The following is a 23,554-nucleotide window of genomic DNA, read 5'->3' on the forward strand; positions in this document are numbered from 1 at the left end:
CAGAGGGGAGGGGGGTGGGGGATTGGGGTAGGCCAGTGATGCATATTAAGGAGGGCACACATTGCATGGAGCACTAGGTGTTACACGCAAATAATGAATCACGGAACACTACATCAAAAACTAAGGATGTACTGTATGGTGACTAACATAACCCAATAAAAAATTATTATTAAAAAAATAATTATAAATAATATATTTATAAAGCTTATTAGAAAGCCTGGGGATATTCACCAAACTATTAACAGAGATGAAGTGCCTGGGAAGTGTTGGGAAGCTGAAAACATGAACGTCTGAATTGTTCGCAATGTGTCCTTTTGCAATCACCACATATTGTATAATTCTAACAAGATCAAGAGTCAAAACCACTTTTGAGACAACCAAAACGTACTTTATCTGTATAGTATTTTTCACTTTGCATCGGTACCTATTTGTGCCTGTTTCCTGCTCCACCTTCCATGCATCTACTGAGCCCATGAAAAAGCAAAAGCCTCTTCTGGGATGAAAAACTTCTGTATCCAACAATGCTGAAAAGCTCAGATGAATTATTGACTCAGAGGAGAGTCAAGGTGAAACATGCCATTCAGTTTGCTAGCACCCTAACAAGAAAAATGAATTTCTAAGAACACTTTTTAAAAGAGATGTCTATATAAAAAGAACCTCTAAATTTCAAAAGATGAGTTAGCACCTGATTGAAATAAACTTTCTAATAAAATTATCCTAAATAATAACACTCTCCTTTAAAAAAAAAAAAAAGCTGCTGGTATACTCATGGAGCAGTTTTATTCAGCAAAAAATAATTAGACAAGTCAAAGACTTTTGTATTTACTCTTGCTCCTACCTTGCTCATACTGAGAAACAGCTTACCAGCAGTCACAGAAATTCTTTGATCAATGCCAAAAGGCAAATACATAATCATCAGAGTCATGAAGCAAAGTTTTAGACTGCATTCCTCCTACAACACCCACTAAATAATGCAAACACTGGCGTGGCTGCACACCGTCAGCACAAAGTGTGGTCCACACTCTGTCTCGAGCACTCCCAAAATTAATGGATGGGAAGGCAGCTCTGTAATGTGCTTGGGTTTGTTTTGGTTTACTTTTACCAGCTTTTCAGCCTCCAAAGCTAAAATAACAAAGCACTCAAGGTGCTGATTTTAAATACAAGGAAAATTGTGCTGCACATTTAGAACAAATCACAGAAAAGATTCAACTGGAACACACATTTAAAGCTAATGTCACCAAACAGTTTTTAAATGCTCATTTATTAAATAAAAATAAATAAATAAATAATAATAATAATAAACCCCTAAAAAACCTGTTTTCTATACAGTTATATATTTTTCTATTGGAAAAATATTTTATGTATTCACATTGAAAAGATATAAATACCTTTCTATTGGATATCTTAACTATCTACTAGAAAAAGGTAAGTCACTCTTTTTTGCAGTGTTTTGTTTTAATCAGCTACAGCTCATTGAACAGGGGTAAGAAGTTATAATTTCAAGTGACTTGTTCAAAGACAATGATTCTTATTGCTCATTTTACGAATGACAGCAATCTTAAAGGCAAATGTGTCTCTTGGTTCAACTTTCTCAATCATCAACCATAATTTTTCGTCAAATGTAAAAACAACCCTGAATCACTCTCAAGTACCAAGAATCTCAAACCAACAAAAAGTGACTCAAATTGATTTATAAGCCATCTTTGGGCCTTACTTCATGCTCATTATATATTATTTCATATTTCCTAAGCATCCATTTTTATTATCTGAATTATATTACTAGACATATCTTTTATTCGTGCACAATGAATGGGTGCTACCTCTTCTCCCTAAAATTAAAGGCTCCCACAAGGTCAACAACAATTATCTTCCATGTCTTCAATTTTCCTATATCTGCCACAGCAAACAGAAGAGTTGGTGATTGCTGACTGAACTCATTCATTAAGCGAAAGTTAATAATGGATAAGACTCTGCTTGAAGTAGTAGTGGAAAGAGTGGGACTTTCTTCCTGAGCAGGTCAGTCTCTGGGACAAGGCAGGATTATTTCAGGAAGGAACGAACAGTTACCATTTCTTCCCTATCTAGAATGAATACCACTTTATTCAGGAATAAAGAGTGTAATGTTTTTCAAAGATTTCTTTTTAGTTAACCAGGAAAAAAAAAATTTCCATCTGCTTGAAAAGGTTTTTCTCTACATGGTTCACTATTTACACGTATCAATTCAATTCATTTCTTTCAAGACAAACCAGTCTAAGACTGCATGTGTGTACGGGATAAAGGGGAATATTTCCCGCCATATTGCCAAAGCCACGATAAAATGTAGCCCAACAGTAGGAGGACAGTTTGCCATACCGCAACATCAAGATGATAAAGAGGCCATGGGAGAACGAACAAAGGTATATTAGATCATTTAAAAATATTTTCTTAAACTGGATCATAATGACAGAATCATGTCGACAGGTTCCAATTGCACTGGAGAGTTTTATTTTCACAAAGACACAGCTGTTTTGTTCAATGAGGAGGAAAACTACTCTGAGTAACTACATGGTTTTAGAATTACCTTTTGCTATAATTTAAAACAACATTCTATTGACCAAAGGCATACATCATAGTGATATACTTTTCTTTAATAATTTTTTTTGTTATATTAGTCACCATACAGTACAGTTTTTGATGCAATGTTCCATGATTCATTATTTGCGTGTAACACCCAGCGCACCATGCAATATATGCCCTCCTTCATTACCCATCACCGGCCTATCATAGTGATATACTTCTTATAAAAAATATTTATCAACAGAAATAACTACAGAGGTATAACAATATTTTTCAGGCCACTAGATACAGGGAGGAATGCTTTCCAAAACACTTAAATGCTAACCAAAATAATTGCAACTAACTCAGAAAATATACAATAGGTATATGATACAATATGCAATGGAGTACTGGGACAAAAGTCAGGGATGCTGGGATGACTTTATAGAAAGCAAGGAAGAGGAGGTCAGGATGTGCTTGAGGCCTGGGATTCCTTCAGGACTGACCCTGCATAATGCGTCAGCGGAGAGAAGCATCGCACCTGGCTGGCTCAGTTGGTAGGAATGAAACTTTTTTTTCTTTATTGTAATTATGCTCCACGCCCAACAAGGGACTTGAACTCATGACCTTGAAATCAAGAGTCGCATGCTCTACCAACTGAGGTAGCCAGGCACTCCAGGATGCAACTCTTGATCTCAGGGCTAACGAGGTCAAGCCCCACATTGTGCATGGAGCCTAACTTAAAAAGAAAATAAATAAAATAGGCAAATTAAAAAAAGAAAGAAAGAAATGACTGACAGGTGCAGGGGGTCTGGTCTGGAGAGGAAAAGTCTTCCACTCAGGCTATCCACAGATTTATAGTTGAGTTCCATGGGTTAGAAAGAGACAAACTGGTAACCACTACAGGAAGGAAGACTGGGGTTCAAGATAAGCAAGAACTTTTGTAAGAGACATACTCTGTCGAGATCATATGGAATGCTTCGGGAGGTTTACTGACTTAGTCCTTCTTACTGGAGATACTCAGACATGGGCTAATCCATCATAAAGGAGAAGATCTTTACTTGCGTTAGTGAGGAGGGAGAAGAGAACACCGGTGCTGGGATCATGAAACAAGCAAAGAAACGGGGGAGGATGTGAATGGTGGTGCAGGCTACCAGCAAGACAAGAAAAGGAAGCAGAAAGAGAAAGCTGGGGTGGGACCCGAGGCTTCACAAATTTCACATTCTGCTTAGAATGGATGTTCTTAATGAATTACTGGCCCGGGGCAAAAAGAAGTTAGGCATGCAAATAATTCTGCATAATTTACGAAGCGTGTATTTGTTTCATTTCAATTACACCTGACTTCACACAAAGGTTTCTAATAATTCGGTGATCTACATTTCCCTTGCTGGTATGTCAAAAACTCAAAAATGCTTAAATTCTTCACTCAGAATTATTGTATTTGAAAACAACAAAAGTAGGAAAGAGAGATGTAATCTATAGAACATCAAACATCATAGTGTAACCTGATTTTTAAAATTATTACTGGAGATACCAGAACAAATGCCTTCTCTGTACTTCCCATAAATAGCCCAAGTTCTGGAAATCCCACAGACAGCATATATGGGTGTCAACCTCATATATGCTATTGAAGAAGACTATTCTTTCCTTGAGGACATCAATTCATATTTGCCCTTGGTTAAACTTTCTTAATATAGATTCATTCTCATTTTTTAGGCTGTAGTAAAATAAAAACTAAACATTTAAAATGTCTTTTACCAACTCAAAGTCTTTGTGAATGAAACAGGATGTAAAAAGATGGGTTAAAGTCATCTTCTATCTGTAACCTACTTTTAAAGCTTACCATTAGCCGAGCATCTTCTCTTTCCAAAATTTTTTGAGTCTGATCATCAGGGAACTTCAGTACAGTGGTTATAACCTTTGCCATGGTCTACAAGAAAAACAACAAGAGATGATCTCTAATAGACAGTGAAGCAGATGAGGTCTCACCCCATTCTGACATGTTCTGCTGGTGGGTTTCTTTAGTGCTCTCGATGGAAGCCACAACCAAAGAAGTATGATGTGAAGGTATCAGTCAAGGAAATAACAGCCAACGCTAGAATTTCAATTTAAAAGGACTCCTCACAATGTCTGGGTTGATATTTCAAGAAGATGCAATTACAATAGCATGAAGCTATATAAAGTTCTAATGCTCTTGGCCCTTTGTCTCATTTAAGATGAAACTTTATTACTCATTGATTTTATTAGGCTTTTTATTTATAGAAATCTATCTAGAAAGTGATGTATTGCCAAACATATGCTCTAAATAATCAAAATTAGATACTCCCAAGTTCAGCTTTAGCTAAATCACATCATATATCTCATAAACATGGTCTACTGCATGAACATGAACATGCTTAGTAGGTATTTTTTTACAACATGCAGCACATCAGCCTAATAGAGATACAAGTTACATTTTAAATAAACACAAGATGTTTTGTTTGGTAGGAAACATGATGAATCAAAACATTACACATGGTGGCTTGCAAAACAAGATCATAAATTGTGCAGATCTAAATGAATATACCGTAAGTCAGACTGTCACCCAAAAGCTCGTGGAAAATCCTCCTCAAAGGTGGAAATTCCCTATTTTGTATCAAGATGAGATGTTTTGAGGGAGACAGAGAGGAAAGAAGATACCTTATGAAATAAGATACACTCACGAAATAAGTAGGATAACAAGTTCAGTGCTTACATACAAATTCAGGTGCCAGTGCTCTCCCCTGAGGATTCCCACAGAGGATGGCAGGGTCACCTAGAGAACTCACTCTAACATTCTTCATTCACAGTTACACAGACTCTGTGTGTGTGTGTGTGTGTGTGTGTGTGTTTGTGTGTGTGTGTGTGTGTGTGTACACGGGAGGGGGGAGGGACTAGAGAAGTCACTGAGAAAAAGATGACATAACGGAGTTAACCAAAAATTTTACAAACTCACATCATACATAATGTATATGTATAATTATCTCCAGGAAGGAAAGAAACTAATGTTTTTAAAATTCCTATTATATGCCAAGCCTAGGCAAGGCACTTTACATACTTCTAATACTTATTTCAACTACTACTGTTCTTCTACCACAAACCCCATACACAGCAAGATTTCAGCCCTCTTCCTTCCTTTCATCTTTACCTCTGCCATTTTGAGGATCAAAAAAATACCACTTAAAATAACACAGTTCTTGGGGCGCCTGGGTGGTACAGCGGTTAAGCGTCTGCCTTCGGCTCAGGGCGTGATCCAGGCGTTATGGGCTCGAGCCCCACATCAGGCTTCTCCGATGGGAGCCTGCTTCTTCCTCTCCCACTCCCCCTGCTTGTGTTCCCTTTCTCCCTGGCTGTCTCTATCTCTGTCGAATAAATAAATAAAATCTTTAAAAAAATAAAATAAAATAAAATAAAATAACACAGTTCTTGGAGAATTCCAAAAGCATTTTACAAAACCCTCATCCTTTAAACCGTATTGCCTAGAGAGAACGGAATCTTCCATGCTAAACCAGTCTAGAAACTAAGCATATGTGGCACGAAATGACAAGAGAAATACGAAGTAGTGACTATTTCAGTATTCTTTTCATTAACACTCTGAAGCAATTTTTCATGGTTTTTGGTATACTGTCTATGAAGATTGCTTTTGGGAATTAATTTCAATAGCTGCTAAGATTCAAAGTACCCAAAAGTCCACTTATATTCACTATGAAACCACATACATGCATACAGAAACACGTCTGTCAAGAAAACCCCAAACTGTTGCTAGTTGTCTCTTCACGTTTCTAGATAATGTTAATGAGAAACCCACCTCTAAATTCATCAGTGGTCCTGAAACTGCAGCAGATTACCCAGTAAAGACTTAAAGCTTTTCCCTGGCTTGCCAGAAAATTTAAACAGAGAAGCCCAGGCTCTTTGCCATATCCTGGGAAAGAACTCAGACTGTCTATTCTATACGTAATATCCCCAGGCCCTGGGAAGTAAGGAAAAATTCAAATGAGCCACCTGGTTTAGAGGTGATATCTCCTCCCAGGTTTTCTTGAGGGAGAAGCTTTAATAAAGGCTAGGATGAGAAACACTTTCTACTGAAAAAGAAAACAGGCAGAATTTAGCATGGAGGATCAAAACCCTAGAAAAAGAAAGTGAAGGACAGAAGAAAGAAGGGACACTTATTTTAGCTTCATACCATAAGAATGTGTGTCCTACATGTGGTCTTCTTAAATGAATCATCTGCCTCATAAAATAAGGAACACTACTGTGTGCAAAAGCAGATGAAGAAACACAGGTGGGATGACATACATATCCTGCTGGACAAGATACAACTGCAGGTGAGGATCAAATCACAAAAGCCACAATATACTTCGGCTCACTCTAAAACCACAACCTGGCCTCCATTTCAAATTCTTCACTAATGTGTAGAAATTAAGCAAATTAGTAAAAGATATGTCTAAAACCAGCTCTGCTCTTTTCAATCTCTGCTCAAGGGCTAACTACCCCCCACCAATCCCTACAGGTAAAACTCTGAAACCATTCCATGCCCTCCACACTCTGTGCAGCCCTAAAAGGAGTCACTTCCACCACAGATCCAGTGTTTTAGTTGGACCAGACTACTTGTCATTCCAAAACCCACACTCAACTTCCTGCTTTGGACCTCCTGTCTAGGTTTTCCCTCCCGTCTGAGTTCATCTATTAAAATCTAACCATCCCCACAAACCCCCGACCCGGCTTTAAAGCCCAGCAGATACACCTGCTTTTCCACAATGTCCTCCTTGACCTTCCCACAAGTGAAAGGAGAACTCTATGCCTCTCTTAACAGCCCCAACGAAAGTCTGTATCATGTTATGCTTAACTGCGAACAGGTCCACTTTCCTACTATACAGTAAACTCCTTAAAATTAGGGATGATATAAAAAAAAAATTAGGGATAGTGTCAAATTTCATCTTTCTACCCATCATGGTGATAAACAAAGGGCCACATACAGCAAGCGCTCAGTAAATAAGCAGTAAATTAAGCTGAGTATCTGCTACGGCTTTTCTATATTTACCTGTAAAATGTGATGGCAGAATGACAGACTAATCATTTGTAGTAACCAGATGCATTGAATGCTGACGATAAAAGACCAGAGAGAACACTCTGCCACATAGAGTCCCAGTCAGGTATTAAACAGGGTTGCCTGTGCCCTGAGGACACCCCTTCCATCTGGTTCCTAAGTCACAGCCTAAAACAAGCTGCACAACCCTGAAAGCACAAGCTTGCCCTTGGCTGAATGGCACTGCCCCAGAACACATCAATGCTTGTGCTGGGTCTTTCTTAAGGAGGACTCAAACTCTGTATAGATCTCATCCTCCACAGTTCGCAACCCCCAGAAGACACAGTTTGAGGAAGCCAGTCTCTTCATTTCACAGATCAAGAAAAGGTTAAATCATTTATTTAGCAACACTGTATCACAGCTTTAGATTCCCAAATGAACCAAAATAGCTAAAGTTCTGAGAAGCTACTTTTTTTTAAAGATACACCCTTCTCCCTTCCCTGCAATAACAAGGTAACATTAAATTATCTACCCCACCTCAGCTACAGGCTACTATCTAATAACGACTTAATAAGAGATCATTGTATTTCATTAGCTTTATTTTTAAAAAGCAGAAAATTAGCTTTAGCTACTATTTGAATTTTTTTAAAAGTCCTTTAAGAAAAAAAAAATTGAATTACTATGAATTAACATACCTTTCCTGCGTTACATCTTCAGGATCACACTAGATATTACTTTAATTTGAAACTATTTGATACAATGAAATGAGATTTCTATAGATATTAAGGATTCAAATGACTTATAGCCCTATAACTCCTAGTGTTTAGCCGAATCTATAATCCATAAATTCATATTCTTTTAAGAGATTTTCTTATGCTCTTACTTTCTAGGCTTTCAATATATCTGTCAAATTAATCCCTGAACTGGTCTGGCACTCCTTGACTTAGTAACCCCTGCAGACCCATAAGTTAAAATACCAATTGCTTCTAAAAATGGAAAACTCATGATCCCATTCTCAGCCAAGGTATATGGACAATGTAAAAGTTTATGAAGGTAAAAAGGTAAAGCAAAGTCTGAAAAGAAATTGCTTTAAATGAAAAATTTTGAGGAAAGGCTCATGAATTTCCATAAATATATTCAATTCAATTCAAGATACATGTACCAAAAGTCCAATATAGGCTTTTTTAAAAACACTGCAGGGGATACAAACAAAAAGATAAGACCATATACTCAAGAAGCCTACTATAAATTTGACATTCCAGAAAACAAATTCAGCCGAGCACTATTACTTATATAATGTGGTAATTTTAACGACTGATATTCCATATGTACAGGAATGATTTTCTCATAGTGACTAAAGTAAAATATTTCTAAATATCTCTAAGCGACTACTTAATTATGTAGTCTACTACTTAATTCTTAATTATGGCCATTTCTAATATTTCAACATTACCCTAAAGTTTCCATGAAAATGAAATCTATTCTCCTAACTTTAAGATTTGAGGTCAAAAATAAAAATAGCCACGTTTCACAAAGTATTAAGTTAATGAAATTTCAATTTTTAGTACTCAGCATCATCCAACAGTATTTTTAAAATTAATATCTTTTAACTGTAACAAATATAAGCAAGATCTGACAATTCATTTTGGTAAACTAAGAACAATAACACAATTACCTATTATCTATCATTAGCATGTATGGTCTGCCAACAGTAAAAATACAGCATCAATATGTATACTAAAGTATTAAAAGTGGGCACATTTCTTTTTAAATTAAGCCACATGCCAAATCACCAGAAATGATTTATACCTTAGTCTCACGACCCATCATATACTCAAAAAGCACTTTTCGCAAATACTCAAACTCGGTAGGTTCTCCGAAGAGCGAGACATCAGTATGGTACAAACTGCCACCTGTCAAATAAAAAAACCCAGGTCAAGTTGTAAAGAAAAACCAGATAAACCACTTATTACTTAGACACTAGATAAACTAAAGATCAATCAAAGGAATAAAGTGAGGCATCTCTCTTGTATTAATTATATTGTACTGTATTGTATATACATACACAAAGCATTCCAATTTGTATTTTCCGTTGGAAGAGAAAATAAGAATTATTATAGCAATTTTATTTCTCACATCTTTTCCTCCTTTTCTCCTCCTATTGGCATGGCAATTTTAAAAGACTATACTCAGGGAATATTAAGATTTCTTAAAACTTGTATTTCTCTCCTCAATATTATGTGCTTGGCTTCAGATATTCTACAATGACTAAAATCAGTAATCATTTTTATTAACTAAGAACTTAGTATCTCAGAACAGAATTCTAGTTTTTCTAGTATTCCAAATGTAAAAGCACTTAAATTTAAATCAAGTTTTCAAAACTCTTTGGATACACAGGACAAATAAAATAACTCAAAAACGTATGAAATATTAATGCCATTTTAGTGGTTTTCAAATATTCTGGTTCAACATCTTAAAGCCGGTCATAAAAAGTTATAGTCCATCTGTTAACCAAGCCCCATTTCAGCCTAAAAGTAAACAATAAATACAGTTCAGGTATATGAAATCACACTGAATATTATGTGTAAATATATACCTTGATAACCCTGGATTTTTAAAAAACTGAATATAGGAAATCACACTGTGCAGCAAAATAATACAATAAGATTTCCATTATAGGACGATGAACAATACGTGAACCTCTAAACGCCAAAGTTGACAGTAGTCTTTCATTGTAACTTTACATTTCCTTTGGCTTTAGAATTAAACCACCATTTGTTTAGTAAAAAGAAACAAACAAATGAAACCTCATGGAGTACTATTTACACATATGAGATTAGTAAAATCCTAAAAGTCAGATAATACCAAGCACCTGTGAATATACAGAACAATGGAAATGCCTGTGCACTGCCTGTGGAGTGTGAACGGATACAACCACTACAGACAACAACTTGGCATTACTTTGAGAACTTCATGAAGTGGAAGACAAGCATATTCTATGATGCAAAAGTTCAATTCCTACCAATACATCCTAGAGAAATGCTTCACATGCACACCAGAAGTCAAGTGTTCACAGTTACACTGTTTATAAAAGCAAAACTGAGACAATTCAAAGGTCCACCAACAGGAGAATACATAAAATATGGTATACAGATATAATGTATTATTACTAAACTCAGCATTCAAAATGGTTAAACCATAGCTTCTAGAAAAATGAAATTCAAAATCATAATGCTGGGTGAAAAAACAGCAGGAATACGCAGAATACATACAGTAGATCATTTCTATACAGCCCCAAACATGTAAAACATTAAGGTCAATTGTTTTAGGTAACTGTATATATGCTGCAGCATGTTAACAGTGGTAAGTTACCCTTGGGAGAGAACAGAGAGACAGGACACTGAAGAGCAGCCCAAGGAGCACTGGCAATGTTCTAGAGGGTGAATTCACAGGTGTTAACCAGTCTTTGTACTTGATCTTTACTTTGCATGCATTTGTATGTTTGGAATATTTCATTTTTTAAAAGTGTACAGTTTTAAAGTCCCAAATCACTCAAACAGCACTTTGCAAATACAGTGCAACCAGAACTGAATAATGATAATGCATTATTTCCTCTTCAAAAGCCATTTATCTATATATCATACTTAAGTGTTTCATTCCTCTAGATTGATGCAAAATGTAAGAGTTTACAATGTTGTACCCTTTTCAGAAAATAATTGATTTTATTATTATAAACATGTAGATAACTTGTGTATAGCCATTTTCCTGGACAAGTAAATTAGTACTGTTTTTCAATGCATGTACCCTTTCCTGTCTTCTCCCTAACAGTGGCATATAAAAGAAATTTCTTCCTCTTCTTATAATTCTTACTTTGGGTTTTAAGCAATGAGAGTGGAAATTAGTTATTCAAATAAAGATGCTTGCAAGATTGTCTACCCATTGCTTCTTGTGAGTCTTTCCAAATAACTTTAGCTGAGTACCACTCAGCATTTTTAATTAATTAATTTATTTATTTATTTTAAAGATTTTATTTATTTATTTGACAGAGAGAAACACAGCCAGCGAGAGAGGGAACACAAGCAGGGGGAGTGGGAGAGGAAGAAGCAGGCTCACAGCAGGGCTCTATCTCAGGACCCTGGGATCACGCCCTGGGCCGAAGGCAGACTCTTAACAACTGAGCCACCCAGGCGCCCCTACTCAGCATTTTTAATACAATACTTTACCTGGGCCCAATTCCAAAATGTACAACTGGAAAATCCATTTAACTACACTTAACACAATCTTAATCAACTAAGTGTATTACAGATAATTTTAGTTAAAAGGAGGCTTGGCTAAGATTTTCTTTAAAACTGTACATGCATTTATTTAATTGGAAAATAAAAAACTAATTTTACATTTACAATCACACCTAAGAATAAATGTAACAAAAGAGGTACAAGAGAACTACTCAGAACAATAAACATTACTGACAGGTATTAAAGAAGACCTATGTAAATGCTGAAAGATATCATAATTATGGGTTGGAGACTCAATACCACAGAAGTGCCAATTCTCTTCAATTTTTCAATAAATTCAATGCAATCCTAATCAAAATCTTCTCAGGTCTGGGTGTGTGTTGTGAATGTAACTTGACAATCTGATTCTAAAACTTAAATGGACATTCAAAGAGCTAAGGATAGCTAAGACACTCTTGAAAAACATAAAGTGGGAGGGCTTCCCCAGCTAAACAGCAAGATAGGCTATGAAGTCATCATAACTAATAGAGTGAAGTGTTAGAGCAGGCACAGACAAATCCATCACTGGAACAGACTACAGGTGCTAAAACAGACCCTCAAAAATATGGAATAACTAAATTGGGTAAAAAGAACTTATCCTGCTTTCCCTGTAAGAGCTATACCTCAAGGCAACCACACAGATAATATGAGAACATTTCCATTTACAGAAGAATTCCAGTTAACATCTGCACAAGAAATGGGAGAATGTGAATATCACCGTTAAACAATGACTAGTGCAACAACAGATCTTGGCATACAGGTCCCCATTGGGTGCTAAAATCTAAGGTGAAAGGTGATGAGTCAGACTGATGATACCTGGAACTGTGTGAAAGCAGTTACAAGAAAGACATGTGTCTTTGATGTGAAACAACATATAGTTCAGCTCCCTCTGGGAGGTACTATTGCCAATAACACAAATCTAAATCTGACCAAGCCCCTCATTCTAACTATGGGGGTGTGGAACACCAAGAGTTCAGAATGCCTTAAATTTACGAACAAGTAATTTGGCCTCTTTAACAAATAAATAACAAAAGAGGAGAGAAAGGGAGAGGGAGAGGGACAAAGAATCTAGGGTTTTAAAAAGAGATTTAAGTGATTTCTCAATCAAAGTAGTATGGGTACTACTTGGCTACTGATTCAAAGAAATCAACTGTTTCCCCCCACCACTACCAGAAAACATTTATAAAAGTACAGGTAAGTTTGAATACTGACTGGTTATTTGATTAAGGAATTACTATGAAATTTTTAACTGTGATATCAGTACCATAGTTATTTCTAAGCAATTCTCTGTATAGATATATACTAAAATATTTACATATGAAATAAGATATAATATAGGACTTACTTTAAAATAATCTAATGGACTAAGGAAAGGAAAGGCTGGGGTACAGATGAACCAAGATTAGATATGTCTTGATAATTCTGGAGGGTGGCTGATGTGTACATGTGTGTTCATTATATATCATATTCATTAGTTTTCTATATGTCTAAAAAAATTCCGTAATAAAAAATTCAAAAGGAAGACAATAAAGAAAGAAAACACCAACTAGTACAATTTGTTTACTATATATATAAAATATTCTGAACAGTAATCCTTGTTTTTATAATGTGTATATATACATATAAATAAGGATTAATATTTAGAATTTTTAAAAAACTCCTACAAATCAATAAGAAAATGATAGATAATCTTAGAAAATAAAAAAGAGGGGCGCCTGGGTGGCTCAGTCATTAGGCGTCTGCCTTCAGCTCAGGGCATGTACAAAATTAATAAATGGAAATGAGTGAACCAGAGCTACACACAACACGGATGCATCTCAAAACTTACATTAAGCCAAAGAAAAAATATAAGCTTACTGTATGATTCTATTACAGTAAGTTCCAAAACCACCAAAATCTAAACAAANTTAAAAAAATAAAAATAAAAATAAAAAAGAAATGGAGAGGAACTTCACAAAACAAATATACACAGGTAAAATGAATGAATACAAAATGAACAATCGGGGCACTTGGGTGGCGCAGCTGGTTGAGAGTCCAACTCTTCGTTTCAGCTCAGGTCATGATCTCAGGGTCGTGGAACTGATTCCCACATCGGGCTCCATGCTTGGCATGGAATTTGCTTGAGATTCTCTCCTTCTCCCTTCTCCTCAGCCCCTCCCCTTGCCCGTGCACACTCTTGCTCTCTCGTTCTCTCAAATAAATAAATAAATAAAATCTTTTTAAAAAAAGGACAATCAAATAAGATGTTCAACCTGATTACTAACAACAGAGATGTAATTAAAATTACAAATCACAGCACAGGATTTAATAAGTGAAGTATTAAAGGGCCTTAATAAATTCAGCACTGCTGAGGAGCCGGAGTGATGAGAGCTCTTATCCACTGCTGGTGAAAATGAAAATTAGTACAAAAAAATATAGAAAACAGTTTCCTACATTATCTTCAAATTGTACCTAGTTTGGCCAACCTAGGATAGGATGTGCACAAGAATGTTCATATCCTATGACTCCGCAATTCCAGTCTTAGCTGTATAGAGAAAATCTTTCACATAAGACTTGTACAAGANACACCAACTAGTACAATTTGTTTACTATATATATAAAATATTCTGAACAGTAATCCTTGTTTTTATAATGTGTATATATACATATAAATAAGGATTAATATTTAGAATTTTTAAAAAACTCCTACAAATCAATAAGAAAATGATAGATAATCTTAGAAAATAAAAAAGAGGGGCGCCTGGGTGGCTCAGTCATTAGGCGTCTGCCTTCAGCTCAGGGCNCACATAAGACTTGTACAAGAATGTACAAAATTAATAAATGGAAATGAGTGAACCAGAGCTACACACAACACGGATGCATCTCAAAACTTACATTAAGCCAAAGAAAAAATATAAGCTTACTGTATGATTCTATTACAGTAAGTTCCAAAACCACCAAAATCTAAACAAAATGTTGCTTAGAAATATATACATAGTTGGTAACAATAAAGAACAAGAGAATGGTTAACATAAAGTCAGGGAAAAAAAGTCAGTAGAGGGGAGGAATAAAGCTATTACTGCAGAGGCCTACACAGAGGTTTCTGAAGAACTAGGAGCTTTTTATTTCTTCCTGCGTAGTGGATGCTCATTCTACTCTATTCTTTTTTTTTTTTTTTTTTTTAAAGATTTTATTTATTTATTCGACAGAGAGAGACAGCCAGCGAGAGAGGGAACACAAGCAGGGGGAGTGGGAGAGGAAGAAGCAGGCTCACAGCAGAGGAGCCTGATGTGGGGCTCGACCCCAGAACGCCGGGATCACGCCCTGAGCCGAAGGCAGACGCCCAACCGCTCTGCCACCCAGGCGCCCCGCTTTCTACTCTATTCTTTAAAGAGGTAGCATGGTGAAGAGATCAATGTGCATATTCAACTAGACTGACCAGGTTGGTGAGAGAATTAAATGAGCTGATATACAGAACAGTGCCTGGCACTTGGTGTTACACAGGTATCCCCTGCCTCTTGAAAATTCATGTTACACCACTTCGCTTTTACAAAAACCTACATTAGTACCTGTCTTTGCTAACCAAAAAAATCTGAAGAGGTTTTTTGCTTTTATAAAAAAGGCGAAAAGTGGAAATAGTGTTGAGCATTTGTTCTGCGGCGAGCCCTTATAGAAGCAGCACAAACTCACAGCAGCAAGAGTGGCTCCACCAAGCTCCTTCCTCAGCATCAAGCTGCCATTGATCTCTACTGTCTGTGTAAGCATCTGTGCTTTATCTCGATTTATTTTGTGTATTTGTTAGCAAGACATGTCCTAAGGTATTAGAAAAGCCTAAGAAAGGATATTTTTTGGGCCTGGGAATGCTAAAAAAATTTTTCATATAAACTAACGGTAACTTCTTCTTTGCTTTACACCATTTTGGCTTATGAAAGCTATCACAGGAATGCTCTACGTTTGGATGGTAGAGGAGACTTGTATATGTGTTAGTTATTAAATCAACTGTACATGTTCACTTTACAATTCAAAACTGAGAAAAAAAGAAAATTATAAAAATCTTAAGTTGAAACTAATGAAAAGAATCAAATTATTCTCTACGCACTGCTGAGCACTGAGTCCGCAGCTGAGCTGACAATAATATGTGTTGACTTAGGGGAGCCTGGGTAGCGCAGTCGTTAAGCGTCTGCCTTCGGCTCAGGGCGTGATCCCAGCGGTCTGGGATCGAGTCCCAAATCGGGCTCCTCCGTTGGGAGCCTGCTTCTTCCTCTCCCACTCCCCCTGCTTGTGTTCCTCTCTCTCTGGCTGTCTCTCTGTCACATAAATAAATAAAATATTAAAAAAATATATATATATGTGTTGACTTAGATATGGCAAACAATCCTTGTAGCAGGAGTCTTCTCCGCAATGAGCCATAAGACACTTCCAAGCTGATTTTCTCTTGTTTTGAAGAGCATTTTGGAGAGACTCCAAAGGAAGTCCTTGTTTAATTCAATTAAAAACTGTATAATATCTTGTATTATTTAATTGCAGTAAGAGCTTTCAAAAACACAAAGGAATGTAAAATGGTTTAGATTTATGCCCTAGTGCTTCCCTGAAAAAGCAGAAAGCTTTACAAAACAGTTAGCAAAATAAAACTATTCTATTTTTTTTTTAAGATTTTTATTTATTTATTTATTTATTTGACAGAGACAGGCAGCGAGAGAGGGAACACAAGCAGGGGGAGTGGGAAAGGAAGAAGCAGGCTCCTAGCGGAGAAGCCTGATGTGGAGCTCGATCCCAGAATGCTGGGATCATGCCCTGAGCCGAAGGCAGACACTTAACGACTGCACCACCCAGGCGCCCCAATAAAACTATTCTTAATGAAGTGAGGCAGTGAAACAGAAGGGAAAATTGTTATGAGATTATTCAAGGATCACGAACATCTCAAGGGAACAACTATGTAAACACTCAAGTTCATCTTTAAAATCCTCTGTATGTGGCATGTATTACTTCAATCAAGAGAATGTTTCCAAATCACCCTCTCCTATGTTGAATATAAGAATTTTTATGAAATTATTTTCTCCTTAAATGCGAGTTTAAAATTAGTAATTGTAACATTATGGTAATAGTAAAAGACAGAATCATCTAAAAGATATAACTGTGTCTATATGAGTGCATTTAGTAGATTAAATAAATGTTTGCATACATACAGAACAGTCTGGGAAAATATACATAAATTCCCACTAGGTTGGTTCCATCCGGAGAGTGCAGAATAAAGTGGGAACCTGCAGTTCCACTTACACACTGCAGCACTGTTGGATTTTTTTTTTTTTGCAAAAAATATGCATTATTTTTGTTTTAGATTATTATCATTTTTTCCTTAAAACTAGCTGTTAGTGGTGAATTACAAGGTAAAATATATTCATTGTAAAGAGCAGTTTAGGAAAAACAAAAATAAAACTCCTCCATAAACCCAGCAATAAGAGATAACCATGGATAACATGAGAGATCATTCCTACCTTTGTAAGGAGTCCCCACAGTTGTTGCATATACATTCTTTTCATATTTCTTCAAACGGTCTTCTAAACTGTGAATCTAAAAGTAACAAATACTCAAATCATATCATAAGATTCATACGGAAATCATATGTAAAAAAAAAAAGGACTGCTGTAGCTACTAAATTCTTTAATACTTAAGACAGAATGTGAATACAATTAATACAAATGGTTATGGTTTCTTTAATAGGACACCAAAAGCACAGACAACAAAAGAGAAAATATATAAGATGCCCTTTATCAAAAGTAAAGCTTTTGTGCTTCAAAGGACATTATCAGAAAGTGAAAAGACCACTTGCAAATCACACATCTCATAAGAGACTTGTATTCAGAATAAAGAATACAACTGAACAAGAAACCAAATAACCCAACTAAAAAATGAGCAAAGGACTTAAACAGACATTGCTCCAAATAAGACATACAAATGGCCAACGAGCAGATAATAAGATGCCCAAGCATTAGTCATGAGAAAAAGGCAAATTAAAACCATAATGAGATACTGCTTCATACCAACTACTATGGCTATAATCCAAAAACTCGTTGGTGAGGATGTGGAAAAATTGGAATCCTTATATAACTTTGTTGGTGGGAATGTAAAATGGTGCCACTATGTATTTTGGTGGTTCATCAAAAGGCTGAACATATAATTACCAAATGATCTAGCAATTCCACTCCTGGGTATATACCCCCAAAGAACTGGAAATAGGTGCTCAACTAAAAACTTGTACACAATGTTCCTGACAGCACTATACATAATAGCCAAAAGGTGGAAATAAACCAAACATTCATAAACTGATGAAGGAAAAATGGTATATTCATAAAATGAAGTAGTATTCAGCCATAAAAAGGAATAAAGTACTGATACACGCTACACTGATGAACCTGAAAAACATCATACTAAGTAAAATAAGCCAGATAAGAAAGGCTATGTTTTATGTGATTGTATTTATATAAAATACTCGTAACAGGCAAATTTACAGACACAGTAGATTAGTGGCTGGCAGGAGGTAATGGGGAGTGACTGCTTCATGGGTATGAGGTTTCCTTTTGGGGTGATGAAATGTTCAGGAACTGGATAATGGTGATGGTTTCACAACATTGTGAATGAACTACATATGTCAATGAATTGTGCACTTTAAACTGGTTAAAATGGCCAATTTTATGTTATGTGTATCTTACCACCATAAAAATAACTAATACAAAAATTGACATGCTAGCACAGTTTGAAGATTTGAGAATGCTACAAGAAGGGAGTTTTAAAGCAGTAACCTTGAGAATAGATGAGAAAAGATAAACCACTGGGAAGTAGAAAAAAAATAAAGTAGCACTGGGACTTGGCATCTACTTTTATGATTAAAAAAAAAATACTGTGAAAGTTTTCAAACATAATCAACCACAGAGAATACAGTACAATCAATGCCTATATGTACCTATCCATCACCTAATTTCAACAATTGTCAAGGTTTTTATATGTATGAATTTTAAGAAAACTGGAAAATTGGGGAGCCTGGATGGTTCAGTCAGTTAAGTGTCTAACTCTAGATTTCAGCTCCAGTCATGATCCCAGGGTTGTAAGACTGAGCCCCATGTGGGGCTCCATGCTAAGTAGGGAGTCTACTTGAGATTCCCTCTCCCTCCCCCTTTGTCCCTCCCCCGCTTGCATGTGCATGCTCTCTCTCAAATAAATTTTTAAAACAAAACAAAACAAAAACTAGAAAATAACCGGAGATGTAGCGTTCCCCCTGCTGACTTGTATCACTATCCCTCCAGAATTTGGAAAAAAAAGACTACTAAAGATGACGCACCACAGTTACACATAGACTGGTATTTTCATGCTTATGCATCCTTCTAGACATATATACATAGTCCTATTTAAATCTAATTACTGGATAATACATGGACAAAATTTATTAAATCAAGACAATTTACAAGGAAAAAGTAGTAAAGATTGATGCCAACATATTTTCCCTCTGATAAAAGCAAAAACATCTTTTTTAAGACTTAAGTTATTACAAATAAAACAAACACAAATTCTTATCCAAGATGTTGAGTACTAGAAAGAATAAGATGTAAACGTTCTTGTTTAAATACATGTGATTATGGGGGCACCTGGGTGGCTCAGTCGATTAAGCGGCTGCCTTCAGCTCAGGTTCTGATCCCAGGGTCCTGGGATTGAGCCCCGCATTGGGCTCCTTGCTCAACGGGGAGCCTGTTTCTCCCTTTCCCTCTCTGCCTGCCTGCTACACCCCCTGCTTGTGCTCTCTCTCTCGATACTATTTCTGTGTGTCAAATAAATAAATAAAATCTTAAAAAAAAATACATGTGATCATGAATTTAAGAGATATCTTCCAGCAACTTCAGATTTGGAAATAAAATTTCCTGTGTAAGACAAAATTGCAAAGCCAGCTATTAAACCAGTATTATATCAGCTTGTTCTTTAAAAATTAGCTAAATGAGATCCAAGTACATATGAACATAGATTAAGGCAGTCAGTTCAAAATAAAAGGCAGCAATTAAACCTGTACCTGTTCTCTGAACTCTTGCTCTTTCAACTTTGAATCACTGATTAGAGTAGTCTTCTGTGCTAGTTGTGTCTGAAAGAATAAGAAGTCAGATCTGAAATGCATATGGGTTTCATCATTGCCTGGATATACTATTGCACTGCTTGGTAAATCATCTTTATGTTTTAACTTTTAAAACACAAAATACTCCTGGGTGGCTCAGTCGGTGAAGCACCTGACTTTGGCTCAGGTCATGGTCTCAGGATCCTGCGACAGAGCCCTGGGTGGGGCTCCCTGCTCCGTGGAGAGTCTGCTTGAACCTCTCCCTCTGCCCCTCCCCCCACTCATGCTCTCTCTCAGATCAGTAAATAAAATCTTAAAAAAAAAAAACCCACAAAATACTGCTGAAAATATACTGTCTTTAGTCAAATTCAGTGAAGAACTAGTCTTACCTGTAACTCCATAATTGTTATCTGAAAATGGAAAAGAAAAAAATGAGTATATACTACACTAAAATCTATAAGAAACAATAAAATGGAACCCTGAAATCACAAGAAAATAAGAATTTAGTGTTTTAGTCTTAAGAGAGTGGTAAGATTGAGAGTCTAGTTCCTCTCACTTTGTCACCGGCAGGGTTCTCCTCCTGCTGCAGCCTTTCCTGGTACTTATTCTGTAGCCCCTCCAGTTGAGTCTGCAGGTCTGTTACTTTAGCAGTCATTTCTTCTTCACGAGCCTTTAGGATAAAAAAAAAAAAGAAAAAGTGCTAATGAACATATTAAAAAGAACATCGTAGAAGAAACACAGTATAGAGAAAACTACCTCTGAAGAAGAAACAAATACCTAAACATTTCTGGAGACACAAACCACTGCTTCTATTGTCATTCGTGACTATGCTCAAACACCTTTCATGCCCCACTTTTAACACCACGCTTGCTATTCCTGTAATATTACTGTTCCCCCCCCTCACTCCCTCTGTCCCCACCCCATAAAGCCCATCAAGCAGTTTCACTCCCCTTAAGCTAGGGTTCCCAGACTTGAATGACCATCAGGTATGTAACAGTGTGGTGACAGAACTTGAACACAGAGCCTATGTGTTAGGGACTCTGCCCTTTTCCACATTTGGATTTGATTTCCAGAAAATATCCATTAATACAAACTAGTAGATACTGTTAGGCACAGCACTGATCAACCAGCCGGCAACTTACTGATACAAGAAGTTGTGGAGGTTTTTCCCAGCCCTTTGGATAAACTGTGTAAATGAAGAAATGATTCTTTGTCCCAGTTCAGCAAACCTGAACATCTGTACATCTGTCCCCAAAAATGTACAACTAAAGTCTATTTTTGAAAAAAAAATTATTGTACAATGTATTAGTAACCATGTAATATCTCCATTTGCCCTGGACTTTGCAAAAAAATAGACAAGGCTGCAAAAGTATATGTGACTTATTGGTCCAAAAATCTTACTTAGAAAATTCAGTATACAAATCATGTCTCTCTTCTTTTTTGATTGCCCTAGTAAACGCTATTGCCCACTCTACATTTCTTCATTTGTCTTAATAACTGCCATGATTTATTGTACAGAGCAGTCCAGACCTCTTCTTGCTCTTATAAATCTTATAATAAATAACATTTGTGCTAAAAGAACATTTGGAATTGGAATATTGATCAGACTGAGTAATGAAGACAGGACAAGTGTTTGCTGAGTAAGAGACTGAACAGGAAAAACAGCAACAAATGGGTATCTGATTTAATAGAAGCTGACTTGACAGAACCAAGAAACATCATCCTCAAAAGCAAACAAAAAGAGAGAGGCTCCATGGCACAAAATAAGCCAATGAAGCATATGGACACTTGGAAAATTTACTTTGAAATACCACTGGTCATGAAACTTAGACTAACTGAAGAAGAACAAACTCCTTCTGGCAACATAAGCAAAGGAGAGAGGTCTAGTAACCAGCCTCCTTGGACATCTCCCCCACCGAAGCTCACTTGAACCTAGCCTCAATCCCTAAACACCATCAACCACAAACTCTTGTAAATATGTTATTGCCCAGTCTTGGTTTACTGTTTTTAGTATACCATGGCATATCCTGTGTGGATGTCTGTGTCAATGTGGTTTAGTCACCTTTGAAAGGATCACTTCTACACCTACTTATTCAGTTAGGCCCAGATTTGATTTGATTTGATTTGGTGAGAGAGTGGGGAGGGGGGTGTGCGAAGAGAGAGAGAGAATCTTAGACTCCGCAGTGAGCATGGAGCCTGACACAAGGTTCAATCTCACAACCCTGAGATCATGAACCGAGCCAAAATCAAGAGGCAGATGCAGACGTTTAACTGACTGAACCACCCAGGTTCTCCTAGGCCCAGATTTTTAATTTGACAGTTAGCTATGCCTGACATTTCCTTTGATAGTTGTGGGATACCATCTAAATCAAGCCTTCTAAGAATTAGGAAAGAATCCCTTCTGTGTTATTTCTAATTTTAGAAACAATTTTGTAAATTCCTTTATAAAAGCTTTCTAGTCTTCAACTAGAAACAAGGAGGAAAAAAAACCAGTATTGCGTATTTCAAAGTAAAAACAATAAGGATAACCAGTTAAATAGAATGTTAATGCACATCCATGGAAATCATGTTTGAAAGACTAGTTATTATGCCAAAGCCAAATCACTAATATATAGTCAATGTCAAAAGGAAACCAGTTTTATACCAAATGTAGCCAAGCTACTTCCTCCCAGTGGGATTGCTCTGAGTTGGGGCCAGGCTATTACTCAAGCTGACATGAGTGCTCAACTCTTCCTCTGAGATATCATCACTCCCTTTTCCCAAATGGATTCTTCCCTGTCCTACCACATGTCACCTCCTTCAAATTTACCAAGTGTCTAGTACATGCCAAGTATCTGGCTAGGTCTTCAAGACTAGAGATGAGTAACAAAATACCTGCCCACCAGATGCTTACAATCTAGGAGAGAGGACATACACATTAATATTTTCCTACACACATATGTATGTATGACAAAAATTCATATTATAAGTGAAGTAATGAATACAGGTGAGTACCAAAAGAACACGGATGCAATTAATTCCACTTAAGGGGTTCTAAAAACCACTATATGTGAAAACAAGATGATGCAGAAAGGAATATTCAAAAAGCAAACTTTTGGGTAGAAAAGGGAAAAAATAAGAACATATTTCATTTTTGTTTCTGTTTACATAAAACAGTGCAATATTATGGAAGAAACTAATCACTGGTTTCTGGTTCAAGGTGGCGACACAGAAGGATCCTGAACTCACCTCCTCCCATGGACACACTGAGTCTACAGCTACATATGGAACCATTTCCTCTCAAAANCCCAAAAAAAAAAAAAAAAAGCCTGGCTGAGTGATGGCTACACATCAGGCACACTGAAGAAAAAAAACACACACACTGAAGTGGGTAGGAAAGGCTAAAACACAACCTTGTCATAAATCCCATCCCCAACATGACAGCCAACAACTGGAAGGAAACTCAAAACCCAGAACTTCTCCCTGAGGAGCGAAGGGTTTGAAACCCACATTGAGTATCCCAACTTTTAAGATATATACTTGAGAGACAAGCCCCCAATACACCTAACTTTGAAAAACAATAAGATTCACAGCCTGAGACTCACAAAACTAGTGATCTGAGAAAGCACTCTTAAAGGGCTCCTGTGC

General features: G+C 36.6%; 1 protein-coding gene across 6 annotated transcripts in view; it reads right to left on the reverse strand.

Moving 5' to 3' along the window:
• The window catches only part of GOLGA4 (golgin A4), a 117,368-nt gene that overhangs the window by 5,854 nt on the left and 87,960 nt on the right, over window positions 1–23,554 (reverse strand). For all 6 annotated transcript variants that reach the window (XM_019794551.2, XM_019794549.2, XM_019794550.2 and 3 more), the window contains 6 exons: window positions 20,484–20,597; window positions 20,317–20,337; window positions 19,889–19,957; window positions 17,328–17,403; window positions 9,389–9,492; window positions 4,379–4,465 (listed from right to left, as the gene is read on the reverse strand). In XM_019794551.2, the coding sequence (XP_019650110.1) occupies window positions 4,379–4,465; window positions 9,389–9,492; window positions 17,328–17,403; window positions 19,889–19,957; window positions 20,317–20,337; window positions 20,484–20,597 (471 nt within the window). The remainder of the gene's footprint in view (window positions 1–4,378; window positions 4,466–9,388; window positions 9,493–17,327; window positions 17,404–19,888; window positions 19,958–20,316; window positions 20,338–20,483; window positions 20,598–23,554) is intronic.

Source organism: Ailuropoda melanoleuca, chromosome 6, assembly GCF_002007445.2.
Source record: "Ailuropoda melanoleuca isolate Jingjing chromosome 6, ASM200744v2, whole genome shotgun sequence".
NCBI classification, from domain to species: Eukaryota; Metazoa; Chordata; class Mammalia; order Carnivora; family Ursidae; genus Ailuropoda; species Ailuropoda melanoleuca.